At 49.2% G+C, this 13,909-nt stretch overlaps 1 protein-coding gene across 3 annotated transcripts in view; it reads left to right on the plus strand.

Moving 5' to 3' along the window:
- LOC144938140 (hyccin 2-like) overlaps positions 1-13,617 on the plus strand; it is a 37,712-nt gene extending 24,095 nt beyond the window's left edge. For all 3 annotated transcript variants that reach the window (XM_078865874.1, XM_078865866.1, XM_078865882.1), the window contains 9 exons: positions 1,079-1,180; positions 1,798-1,977; positions 3,086-3,166; positions 4,749-4,864; positions 6,442-6,537; positions 7,194-7,313; positions 8,953-9,040; positions 9,556-9,715; positions 11,201-13,617. In XM_078865874.1, coding sequence (XP_078722000.1) covers positions 1,079-1,180; positions 1,798-1,977; positions 3,086-3,166; positions 4,749-4,864; positions 6,442-6,537; positions 7,194-7,313; positions 8,953-9,040; positions 9,556-9,715; positions 11,201-11,757 — 1,500 coding nt within the window. In that variant the 3' untranslated portion in view covers positions 11,758-13,617. The remainder of the gene's footprint in view (positions 1-1,078; positions 1,181-1,797; positions 1,978-3,085; positions 3,167-4,748; positions 4,865-6,441; positions 6,538-7,193; positions 7,314-8,952; positions 9,041-9,555; positions 9,716-11,200) is intronic.
- The last annotated feature ends 292 nt before the right edge of the window (positions 13,618-13,909 follow it).

A 13,909-nucleotide genomic window follows, 5' to 3' on the forward strand; every position in this document is an offset into this window, starting at 1 on the left:
GGCATTATCTTTTCATCGGTTGCGTAACGCTGTGTGGAAGCTACCTGGTCTGTCGCTCTGCACGAAGCTTCAGGTCTTCTCGGCCACAGTCATTCCCTCCCTTCTCTACGCTTGCGAAAGGTGGACCCCCCTAATGGAACATCTTCGCCGGTTAGAAACATTTAGGCTGGACTGCCTACAATCCATCCTGGGTTTAATCAGGCTGGATTGTCAATGAGGAGCTCACAAATTCTTGAAAGATCTGGACAAAGTCCCATCGGTGAGCTCCTCCGGCAGGCAAGGCTGCGTTGGCTGGGTCATGTAGCCCGCATGCCCAGCCACCGCATGTCTAAACAGCTTTTGTTCGGCCGGATAGAGGGGGCTAAACAGGCGCGGTATGGGCTCGAGAAGAGATGGAGTGATGTGGTACTGGAGGCTTTGTAGCTGAGTGGACTTGCCGATGACTGGTATCAGCGGTGTCAAGATCGGCCTCTGTGGAGGAGACTCGTGAAAGACGCTACTGGGCAGTTGGAGGGCAGAGGAGCGACGCTCACAACGAGTGGAGCTCCGGGTGGCTAAAGCACAGCAAGTTGGCACAGTAGGGGGCACAATGTGGTGCATCAGCCAGTCATCTCAGGCAATTGACCAGTGGCACCTGGGTCTGCCCCGTGACCTCCTGCCAGTGGGCGTTCGACACTTCACGTGGCCTCAACGTGCACATAGCCTGGCACAAGCGTCGTGGTGATGTCACCGCCACTTAGTGGCAAATGGCGGTTGTTGTTGTTGTGGCTCGAAGTGTAGCGCTACGAACCCAGTGACTCGAGTTCGTTTCCCACTCATGGCCAACACCAGTGACAAATAACTGAACAGCTCCTGGGCCTCCCCTAGGTTGACTCAGCCTCAAATTAGTACCTGGTACGAGGTGTACACATCTTCACTGGGGAGACAAAGGTGTGTTGCTGGCCATCCACCCCTTCATGTACTATGCCGACCTACATAGGTGCTACTTGCGAACAGCACTTGCCCCAAGAGTCTGTTTAGGCTATACAAGGGATCTTTGTCTTTGTGGCTGGGTGCTAATGGATTTTGTGTTGTGCAGGGGCTGCCGGAGGTGGCGGTGGCGGCGTATGCCGAGAGGGTGCAGGAGAAGGCGAGCGTCGTGCCAGCGCTGTACAGCGCCATGCGCGACATGGGCACAGAGGTGAGTGTCCGCAACCATGTCCAGCCACGTGCCCAAACCGACGCATCTCCTCTCTGTGTGCACGCTGCCACCAGTGCCCATGGTAAAATGCAAGCTGCTGTTGGCCTCAATCTTTACGTCACCCGGTTAGTTTGGCGTACAAGCAGAGCCGGCCCAGCCACTAAGCGACCCTTGCAATTGCAAAGGGCCCCGTGGCCAGCAGAGGGCCCCCTAGAGTCACTGCTAGCTAGTGGGTGAAAAAAATCATACATCAAAGGGGCCTGCAACCAAATTTTGCTTAGGGCCACCAACGGTCTAGGGCCGGCTCTGCGTACAAGACGACGTGTGAATCACTTCGTGTCTAAAACACGACCAGAATACGAACCCAGAGACCCCCCCCGCAACCCAGCACCACGAAATATTAAATTTCACCACCGTCTGGATTTTTATAGTTTCCTTGTAATTTTGCCATGGACTCGTGAGCATCATCTGCAGGCGCAACACAACTGAAGTGGCATTAGGCAAAGGTCCAAACGCAGGAGCCAATTTGAAACGAGTCTTGAGACTAAGTGCGGACTTCCTGGATAAACACATCAGCGCAATATTATTTCTCTGACGAACGACTCTGTGTCTCGTAGCTGCTGGAGCCCATCTGCCACCAGCTGTTCGAGTTCATCCGAAGCGGCGAGGCCGCCCTGCACAGGTTTGCGTTGCAGTTCGTGCCGGAGCTCATCTGGCGCCACCTGTCGGCCGTGGCCCGGAGGGACAAGCCCAGCCAGGGCAGCGTGGAGGCCCTGCTCCTGGGCATCTACAACCTGGTGATGATGATGATACCCCACAGCCCGCCACCCTCCTCGCTATGCCGTCTCGCTTGGTTCAGCGCGGGTGGCACAGTGGCAAAGGGGAGCTTGGGTTCGATTCCCGACTCGGGCGCTATTCTGTCTGGGTTTCTCCAGTTTGCCCCCATAGTAAATGAAAACAAAATCGCACAATCGAACTGGTATTGGCCAAAACATCACGATGCTGACAACATTCCTGCCATTGACTCATTTGGGATTAAACACAGCAACAGCAACATCACTACTGCAAAAACTTGTCCTGAAAAAGAGTCTTGAGACTCAGTGAGGCTCTCCTGGGTAAATGACCGTAGTAGGAGCAACGATATTCGACTTAAGCTGACGTTTCAGGCAACAATAGCCATGCTATTTCTTAAAGCTATGAGAGAAAACTGGAGAAGCTGGAAGAAGCCATGCAGAACGGGGAGAGAATACAAACTCTTCACAGAGAGGCACCCAAGTCGAGAATCAAACCCAGGCCCTTCTTGCAGTGAGGCACAGGTGTTACGAATATCAGTTGGAACACACTGGCTCTCAGGTGTATCTCAAAATTTGCTTACTGGTTCTTGGCAGTGACGGAATGGGCATGAAGTTATCAATGTACACCTAAAAGTGTGTACATAAGGTACATTGAAAAAAGTGGATTTAACAATAGTTACGATAAATGACATGTATTATATTTTTATTCATTGTTTATCTACATGGCCTCATCTAAATATGTACAGTAGTCAATCGGTTAACGTTTTTAATCCGTTCCACGAAAAATACTGCGAAGCTAAATAACTGTTAATCGAAGAGAGAGCCGATTTCCATTGCCGAAACAGAAAACGTAATGTTAACAAAGGCAGTCGGGGTCTCAATGCTCATAAATGGACGTCACTGATTGTCTGAGGACATGGTTCAGCTCAACTTACGAGTGCTCGGATTGCCCAAAATTGGTTCCCGCGTGCATAACGTAAACACAATGTCAATCAGAATGTTAACGTCAGACGAAACCATGGGGTCACTATGGGAGGTGAATCGTTAACCTGAAAAATTGTTAAACGGTGTCACCGTTAACCGCGGGACCGCTGTACTTTTGTTGTTGTAGGAGACGGTGGATGATGAAGGAAAGCCAAAAGTTCTGTCATTTACCGTGCCTTCTCTGTCCAAGTCGTCCATTTACCACGAGGTAAGGTGACATCATAATGCATCAGGGCGTCAGGTCGGCTCCACTCCGTTCCGGCAGGGCCCTGCACAGCGGGAGCCTCTGCCCTCTGCCCTGTGCGTTCGAGGTCACGCGCTTGTTTGTATGTCTTTCTGTAACGCAGGTGGGGGGTGGGGGTTAGCCACGCTGCTGAGGTGGAGGGGTTGATAGGGGAGGGGCTGATAACCTCAGCGACCCTGGGCTGTTGGGGAGAGGAGCAGTGACGTCGTCACGCCAGATTGGGGTGATGTTGGGAGGGGGTGGGGTTGGGGGTAATGACGTCACGGGACATAGAGGAGTCGGAAGAGGTGATGACGTCACGCATCACTGCTGAGTTGGAGTTGAGGGGTGAGGACGTCACGCTGGATTAGGGTGCGTTGGTGAGGAGAGGGCGTGACGTCACCAGACGCAGGGTGGGGGGTGATGACATCACCCGACAACGAGTGAGGTGCATGACAGAGGGAGCGATGACGTCAAGAGACGCCGGGATTGGTGAGGAGGTAGGACGGTCTATGACGCTACACGATGCTGGTGAGGTGCAGGGAAGGAAGTGGTGATGATAAAACGTACGTATTCGCCATCGTTTTATCGGCAAAGTTTCGCGGATTCCTGCTAGTTTTTTTAATCTATTGTTACTTTTGTTCCGCTTGTTTACCTGGGAGACCCTCACCGAGTCTCAAGACTTTTTTTCACGAGTGCTCCTGCCACTTTTTCAGGCGATGTTGCTATATATGACCCTGATCGAGTAATTTGCAGACATTTAATTGATAGAACATTTGTTTAATATCATTGTGGTGATGGCACTCGAATGATATTGCCGAGCACCTGGCTGTGATTTGACATTGTGTTCTCGTTAAGCGCTCACAGCTCGGGGGATGTCTGATACTTTTTGTTGTAAAGTGGATTTTTGAGACCCCTTTTATATACTCGCCAAAACAGGGCTAAAGCCCAAATGTGAAATACAGGTTTCCCTCGCTTAATGCAGCTCGCGCTGTATATGCGGCGAGCCTGTTTTTACCCAAAATTTGCTCGATGGAGTATGCGTTTTGAATTCACCTCATACGTGGCTATGCAGTTGTACGTGGGACCAACATCGTGTCCTGTGTGTACTCTGTATGTACTATGTATGTACGGTGTGTGTACTGTGTATCTAATATGTGTGGACTGTGTATCTAATGTGTGTGTGTGTGTACTGTATATCTAATGTGTGGACTGTCTATGTACTATGTGTACTTTCTATGTACTATGTGTGTGTACTGTGTGTGTGCTCTGTATCTACTGTGTGTGTACTGTGTATCTAATGTGTGTGTACTGTCTATGTACTATGTGTTTGTGCTGTGTGTGTGCTGTGTATCTACTGTGTGTGGACTGTGTGTACTGTTTGTGCTACTCGGCAGGCAGCTGTCCCCTCGTGGGGTTTCACTTCGTTGCGCCCCTTTTCCTGGAACGCATCGACTACGACCGCGCAGAGAGCGACGGGAGACTCCTACGTGATGACAGCGCCGCCCCGTTGTCCTGTCTGCGCACGTGACTGAGCCGTGTCATTATCGCCCTTTGCTGTGCGCAGCCATGCAGCATTGGCTCCCTGGCGCTGACGGAGGAAGGTCTGAGCCAGCGTGGCGCCGGCAAGGCCGTGTACGCGGACTCCTACCCACAGCGCGAGTCCATCACGGCCCAGAACAGGTCCGCACCAAGCCCCCACTGGCTTAGGGTTATCTGAACGGCACCATCATTTCACCTTCACAGTGCTCGCTCGCCCTCGAAGAGACGGCACGGTCCAGTGGCGTGAGGAAGCTAGGCAGGTAGCAGCATCCAGCAGCATCCCACCCTGTGTGATGCTACGCCGAGGCAGCCCTACACCCGCTTATTCCTACTCGCGTGACGTAGTTTCATTCGCTCAAACCTCATTATATCCAATTCGCATCCGTATTATAAAAACGTGTTCCCTAATCATTAATCACATTATGTCAAATTTGCATTGTGAAAACACGCGTTATATAACAGACTACAGATAGTCCCCGAGTTACGATGGTTCGACTTACGATATTTCGATCTTACGATGGCAATAGCGATACGACAAAATAGTAAAATATTTTAAATTTGGTGCGGCAGGCAAACGCAGCAGCGTACGAATCTTGGTGAGTACAGTACAATATGATACGTTACGATACGTTCAATGCATGTATGATACGTAGCTTTAGCGATTTCATTTTAGGGTTACCACGATACAATACTTTCAATGCAGGTTAAAAGATTTTATAGCAGATAGGATTGTTTCCTGAAAAAACTTTCTATTAAATTGCAGTTCATATAGGTAGGCTAAGAATTGACCTTGGTTTTCTTTCTTTACATTTTACTGTGCAATACAGTATTATGATTAATAAAAACATACAGTATATAGTTTATACAGTACGGTACTATAAATTGCTCTGTTTTGCTAAATTATCACCATTCTTTAAGACTCCTGGGTAGGCTAGGCCATCTTCGACTTACGATATTTTTGACTTTCGATGGGGTCGTCGTAACGCATCTCCATCGTAAGTAGAGGACTACCTGTATTTGCTGTAGTGCTTTCTGCTGGCAAGCTGGGGTATGGCATTGACAATGATTTTTCGTCAGCCTCCCTCCGCAGTGCTGCACGGCAGGCGTGTAAGTGATGAGCCTCCGCACAGCAGCTGCGCTACAGAGCTGGCAACCCTTTTTCCCGATGTCACTGTTGGTGCTAATTTTATTTAATCGTTCCTGATTATGGCGACTGTTGTTGACTTCCCACACACGAGTACCGATCTGTGAAGAGGGCAGCCGTAGTCATCTTGTGCTTGAAAAAAATGTATGCTTGTTTACCCAGCAAAGCCTCACTGAGTCTCAAGACTCTTTTTCAGGAGGGTCCTGCCAAACGTTCACTGTGGGGGGCGGCGATGTTGCTGCTGTGCAATCCCAATTGAGTAATTTGAAGGTCATTTTCAAGCATTGGGATGTTTGGCCAATAGCAGTTAACGTTTTTTTCTAACAATGGGATGAAACCAGAAAACCCATGCAGAATAGAGAACGCACAAACTCCGAGTCAGCAATCAAACCCAGGTGCTTCTTCCTGTGAGACACAAGCAGTGTTATCGCTGTGTTACTCTCCTGCCACAGCTCATTGTTATCTGTATCTAATTGACTAGAGATTGTATGCAGCAGGATTCTATCCCACCGAACTGCATGGCACGAATGATTCCAATTCATTCCTCTCCGTGCCGTCCACTCTGGCCGCACAGGTTTGAGGTGCTCACTTCCCTGCTCCTCTACTACAACTCCAACATCGTCTTCATGCCCCTCTCATCCTACCACTCGCTGTGCCAGCTGTGCACCAGGTGAGAGCATGGCTGAGCGAGGGGAGGCCAGCACGAGCACGAGCACACCTTGCAGAGGCTGGCCGAGACCAGGTGTGAGCGAGTGGACACATCGAGCAGCGTTCGGTGCCTTTGTAGATTCACCTGCTGCTATTAAGTCTCTCCTGTGTCACCTCGCTTGTGTTGCCTCTCTCCGTCACCTCACGTGAATTGTATTTCCCTGCCATCCTGCTGCACAAACAAAACACTTTATTTCCTGCATCATCATCATTTAATTTGCAGGTCGGAATGTGAAACCTCCAAAAATATATAGTTGAAAGAGGAATTGAAAAAATATGTTTCTACATGTATACGTATTCAGCCAGTCACACATTACCAAGAATACACATTCGTGAAGTCATATATTTTTTTAACCATATTAAAACCACAATGTAGGGATTGGTGTCCTGCGGCAACAAGAGCAGCGACACCCTAGCTGGTCAAACCAGCGTCTCCACACTCCTCAGCCCCAAAACCTGTTCAGTTCTTTATCCCATGACCCTCTGCTGTATTCCAGCTGCCGTGCAGCTTACGGTCTCTTAAGTGCAGTGTTAATCACTTATCCGTCTTGGATCTGCCCTGCCGACAATGATTTTTCGTCAGCCGTTATGAGAGTGACACGTGGCAACTCCTGGCAGGGCATGCGTGAGTGGATTCCCACGGCAGAAGATGAAGCGAGACTGGAAGGAGCCGCACCCTCGTGTGCCTCTGCTCGCCGAGTTCCTCGTACAGCTGCTGGAGGGAGTCTACCACGCCATGTCAGTGCCGCACCTCCACAGCAGTCCGCTCGGCGAACTGCGCACGCACCACGCACGTACCGCGCACGCACTCGGCATTCACCACACACGCACCACGCATTCACTACGCGTGCACCACACACGCACCATGCACCACGCACGCACCGCATGCACCTTCGCACGCACCGTGGCCTTTGGCCTGCGACAGGTTATGGATAAACGTTCACCTGAAATCTCGCATGGAAGTACAGGGAGATGATGCCCCATTGCGGGCAGTCTGGCCTATTTGTTTTTAATGCAGGGGTGATGCAGCTTTAGAACACGAGTAGGGCCATGAGTTCCACACGGCACTGTGGCGCTACTTTGTGAGATAGAAAAACTTCCCTTGGCAGCCTGGGGGGGGCTCGGCACTTTGGCCGTTCTGGTTTGAACCAGCGGTGAGAGAGACAGAGGTCGCAAACGGGTTTTGATTCCTTACCCGTACCCGTACCCGACCGCACCAGGGTCGCAAACGGGTACCCGGCCGTACCCGTACCCGGCCGGGTACGGGTAGGGTACGGGTATCGGGTACCTGATTGCGACCTCTGGGATGAAGCCATGTTGCAGGCGCGGGTGGGTTGATTCTAGGAACTTGAATTGTGAGAAGAGACATGACGTTGGGAAATGAGTGACAAACAGTTACTCACCAGTGACTCACGGTCTACCCGTACCCGGCCGCACCAGGGTCGCAAACGGGTACCCGTACCCGGCTGGGTACGGGTAGCCGGGTATCGGGTAGGGTACGGGTATCGGGTACCCGGTTGCGACCTCTGGAGAGAGAGTTGGTGTGTGTTGTACCCTCACACTTCTGAACCACCCCACAGGGAGAATGCAAAAGCACAAATGGTGATTGATCCAGCAATCACTTGCTGTATTTGGAAACCGTTTGCGTATGTTACGTGGATACTTTTCATTCGTTGCACTGGAAACTATCACCGATGTTGTCATTTTGTACCAAAGAAGATTGCACAAAGTTTGAAGAATGTAAATAACAAACTGGATATGTCTGCTTCATATTTATTTTGCACGCGGCGAAACATATATGTGATGGAGGCGTTGTCTGCTTAAGTAGCTTGTTTTTACATTCTGCACAATAACGCCAATGATGATTTTCACGTCTCTGGCCTCTCCATCTCTGTGCTAGGAAAAACAGCCACTGCCTGATACATCACCTATTGTGTTCTCGTCCTATTAAGGCATTGGTATTGAGTTGTTTTACTGTTGTATCATTGTGCGGTGGGCGGTCCGTACAACGGGCGGTGACGTTCTGTTGACTGCCGAGTTCTGGGAGGACAGGCGCCTTAACTGCTTAGCACAGAATGTTTACATCGTAACTGGTAATACAAAAAATTCAGTGAGAAAACTCATGTGTTGTGGAATTGCAGAGGAATGCTTAGTCGTGTGAATGTACATGTAACATAAAATGGGGGCAGTCACGGCCAAATAAACAACTCAAATATCTACACAAGGCACACTCCAACAATTACCCAACCTTAATATTACTGAAAGGTTTCTTTATGCTGAAAGTACAAGACTTGAATAGTGTTGATGATCATAACAGATAATTTTCTCAGTTATTTTTTACTTTGTATCTTGAAGTTTGTATTTGTTTGTCTTGCAGTTACAATGGTGCATGGGACATGGGTAAAAGGGCAGTGGAAGATGCCCTGTACCGGTCTAAACTTGAGCTCTACCCTGAGCCATTACTGGTAATTTAACTAAATGTTTGCTGTTTCACGCACATATATCTTCTTAATCATTCATAAGCAGGGATGTACAAGATAATGACACATCTTGGTAAATAGGGTTATGAGGATTCCAATTAACATTGACATATATAGACTACATTTTATATTTTAATTCATCATTAGCCATGATTTATCCCCTGCTGGATATAACAATCCATTTAGCTCCTGCATACGAGCTGTTTTTATTGCTCCATCGGTGGACGACCCATTGCACAGTGGAGATGTTTTCCAGATTTTCAGATTAATCTGAAAAATCGGACCCGAGATACGATGTTTCATCAGGAACTGATGAGGAAAAACTGATGACATTCACGTACATCATCGGAATGGGAAAGGGGTAAATTACCATTCCTGTGAAGAGCCGGGGTTGTGTGCGAGCGAACGACGTGCGGGGGGGGGTCCTCGCCGTGGAGCCGAGCGATGGTTGGTGACGCTTCCTTGCCCCCCCGGCCCCGTCCGCGTGTGCGTGTGAGCAGCTGGCGCGTGCCATCAAGAGCTCCCTGCTGCAGGACGCTCCGCACGCTGGCCGGGGCCGCTCCCGCTGCCTACAGCTGGAGGTGACGCCCACCTCGTCACGCATCTCCCGCAGCGTCGTCACCAGCGCGTCCATCCGCAGCCACCGCTGGAAGAAGGAAGGTGAGCTGGCGCGGCAGGCCTGGCCCAGACAGGGGTTGCACCCTCGCACTCCGGATTCTGCCATCGCTTCAACGGACGAGTGTTCTACTTCTGGTTCTTCTTTTTTTACGGCTTCTGCAACAAATGTGGTTACGCGGAGCTTGGAGGTGCTCGAGTGGGGATAATTGTTTATCCGTTTTAAATCTCCGAGCCGCTACCACCAAGATCCTGGATTGCGCTAAAAAGCACAACGGGGAATCAGGTCGACGCATCTCTGCTCACGAGCAATGGACCTGGCTCATCTCCATGGGTGGTGCTGACCCACTCCTCGAAATCCCACATTGAAATGGCCAGCATCTCCATAGAATGACCATTGTTTTACATCTCACAAAGGGGGTACTTTACTGACCCTGGAGAGATGATGTTTTGAGTCAGCCCCTGAGCAGGATGCAAACTCGCAAATTTATGATTACGACTCCAATAGTACAACAGAGTGCGCATTAACACCGGCTGTGAAGGGAACTCAGAAGACAATAAAGTTAACGAGTTACTACTGTGTCTAAATGTAAAAAAGTTGTTTGCTTATTGCAGATAACACTATGCAAGATTACATTAAAGATATTGTTAAGTAAAGAATGGCTTTGCAAGTGTGCAGGCCAATTCTGGATGGTAGTGTCATGTTCTCATGTTTATCCACACACCACACGCACCGCACGCACCGCACGCACGTACACGCACTGCACGCACACAGGTATCAGTGTCAGTCCTGTGCAGGCCGACCCCAACTTCCCAAACGGCTCGGTCTCTCCGCCCAACCTCTTGTTGGTCTCTGAGCACGTTACAGTCGTCCTTGAGCAGGACGGCGAACCCACTGAGCCGGGCCCAGAGGGGAAGAGACAGAGGTCTCTGAAAAAGCCCTTAGACCATAGCGTAAGTTGCCATTCCGTTGAGCGTCTTTGAGAGTGTGGCTCTCCCCCGCACCCCCCGCCCCACCGCACCGGCAGTGCTTCAAACCAGAGGGGCTTGAATGAACCCTCCGCCGCATGAGCCACCGCGTGCGGCTGCTACCCACCCCGCTCGCGTTGTCCAGCCCGGCGCGCCGTCGACTCGTGCATGCTGCGCGTGCTCACCGTCCCCACTCGCCCGCCCGCCCCAAGCCCAGGCCCAGGCACAGGCCGAGGATGGTGCAGTGGTGCAGCATGGACCACTGCGATTCCTAACTGCTTGAGAAGCATGCGTCGATGGTGTGAATGATAACGTAAAGACTGCTTGACCCCAAAAAACCTTTCCGCATTCCTCCGAGATTACAAGCGTAACTCAATGTTGCCCTCGTTCATAACCTTCCCCGTTCTTGTTTTTACCAGGAGTTATCATGGTAATGCTGGCGTGTGCAGTTGTGATACTTTAATCTTCGTGATTAACAATTTAAAAAAAACATATTCGTATTGTACTTTATCAATATTTATCCTGTACATTATTCAATTTTACATCCATATTTTCTGGCAGGAGAAGGAAGCGAATGGGACCAGCAGTTAGATACGGAGGAAGACAGTTCCCTTTTGGAAGGAATGGGAGGCGTTTTAAGCAACGGCAATTCAAGCAAGTCTCCAAACTGGCGGGACTCGGATGAGGCCCTTGTAAGGCGAGAGCGTGGCGACAAGCAAGCGGTCGAAGTGGACTCCCTTCCGTCGGGCACTGCTGCCAGACCGACCAACGGCGGGATTGTGTCCGCAGTCGACACCAGTCTCCCGACCGTCATCTTTGAGACCGAGTTTGGCGCGCACGACTATTCTCCTGGCCTTGTTGTTCCCGGTGAAAGCAGAGCCCACTTGGGGGCAACGCCAGGCAGTCCTTCCCACAGCCGCTCGTGCGAAGTCGTGTATCGCTCTGGCGGCAGAGACGCCGGCCAGGACTCTGCAATCGACCGGCACTCCACTCTGAGCCTCCAGGATGATGCACGGGGAGGCGCCGAAGGGAAAACGAGCAGACTTCTTCCCGAAGATGCCCTGAAAAGGCTCCAGCGAACACCGAGCTTTAAAGTCCAGCTGATTTCAGCACTGTAACCTTTATGCTGTGTTTTAATAATCACACATGTTCGGATTTCTCAGGTGATCCTGATGGATTTGCTTTTATCAAAATGGTAAGCGCTCCACAGTGTACAGTAATTACAGCCAATTGACTTTATGCCAAATGTTTTGTGTTTTTAATTCGTGCCAACACTATTTTTTAAAGATGCATAAGAACACAATCGTTTTATACTGTCAGTAAATTGTAACCTCATGGCAAAATAATTTTGAAACCTTGATTCGCATTTTCATTGTTGCACGGGTGGTAGCCATTTAGCTCATGGATTTCTAAAAAACTTTTTTATATTAAGTGACAAGAGCACACACGTAAGAATACGTGTCCTTGGGAGCTCGACGGTTAAAATCCACGCCCGTGGGCCGCTGAGACGATGACTAAACAAGTGACGATGACGTTAGTGACTTAACAAGTGACGATGACGTGTTTGCAGTTGCCCCCAATAGTCCTTGAACGAGTTGAGAGCCTATTGAGGTTAATTATTAGTTATATGGACATGTTCATTCTTTTACAAACTTAATTGAAGTTTCTTTTTAAATCTGATATATGTGCTCTGAGATTGGCACATACTGACCTCTTATTGTAACTTGCGGGGTGTTAAATGTCCATTCTGGAGCCCATCACTCTGATTGTTTTTTGTGATTTCACCAACCGCATGGTGTTTTTTTGTTGCAGAAAAGAGGGGAGATGTTTCACAGTGTGAGTGGGTGGGGGGGGGGGTCTGATTACTGAGCCAGTAAGGAGTGCCAATGTCATTCGCCAGGGTATAAGAACCAAACAGTCCTGAATGAATTACCACGGCCTAGGCTGTGGTGATTAGCAGCCAGAGCGGTTAATTAAGCCGTTGATGCGATGCAAGTCGGAGCAGTTGTGAAAATGCTAACCACTACATTTAGGAATATCCGTGAATGGGGGGTTACCTAGATATGGGTAAAATACATTTTCATTGCAATGTAAATTATATCTATTGAACGAAAATCAACCTTTCACGTGTCTGCTCAAGTGGCAGTCACACATAGAGGGCTTTGTCGAGTGTGCACCCCATGCTAATGTGCAATTACCCAATTGACCAGATGGGATTTATATTTTAAGGATATTTTTCAGAGACTTCTAATCCTGGAATTCTTTGTCCTCGGAGGTCAGGATCTCGCAGTTGTTGGAGACTTGTACGCCTCACCTGAAAGCCCCCGCCAAATCTTTAACACAGCCTCGCTCAAGTTCTCTAACTTGTCCCTTGAGTTGTCTTTTATATGCATGACACTTTGAGATCCATTGTTTAAGGACGCTTATACACCTAAATTATCGTTTAATATGAAGATCTTTCAACCACTGTAACCGGAGCACATGTCTTTGCCCTGAAAATGAGCGCTCACGGAGAGTGTGGGTTGGCCAGAAAAGTCCACTGAGCAACAGCCAAGCAGATGGCATGGGGGACATGGGGCGGAATGTGGCCTCATAGCTCAATGGAGCAATGACCGCTGACCAAGGAACTTGGACGAGTGTCGTATAATACCCACAGAAAATCATTGCCGATTTGTTTGCAACTTGTTAGTTTTTGTTTACCGAGACACTTTTATTGAATCTCACCAGAAATATCCTGACGAGTAAAATCAAATGTCACATTGTCACGGTGGCATGTGTGCATGCCAATGAGTTTACAATTACAGTGTCAGTGTTTTGTAGATTACTGATAACTTTATTAAATCTGCAATTGTTTAATAGCCGAGACTCAATGTAGACTTTTCTTTAAACTTTCCCTATTTTATCCGTGTATTTATTTTAAAAACGTGATTTTCCAATGTACCTTTTTATCCTCATGGAATTCTACAAAATGCTCTGCTCTGTACATACTTCCAAGGCACACACATAAAACATAAACCGCGTTTGGTTCACTTTTTTAATTTTCTTGCCTCTTATTTGTGTCCATTTGAGAGAAGCATGCGACTCAACAATACAACAGCCGCCATTCGCCACTAAGTGGCGGTGACGTCTGTGCCAGGCCAGGTGCACTTTGAGGCCACGTGAAGTGTCAAAGGCTCTCTTGACAGATAAGTGTACAGGCCCAGGTGGTGCCATGGGTTGACTGAGACGACACACGTTTTCCTCTAACGGGTGGGGAACGTCTGGCCCACG

This window comes from Lampetra fluviatilis, chromosome 2, assembly GCF_964198595.1.
Source record: "Lampetra fluviatilis chromosome 2, kcLamFluv1.1, whole genome shotgun sequence".
Taxonomy (NCBI): domain Eukaryota; kingdom Metazoa; phylum Chordata; class Hyperoartia; order Petromyzontiformes; family Petromyzontidae; genus Lampetra; species Lampetra fluviatilis.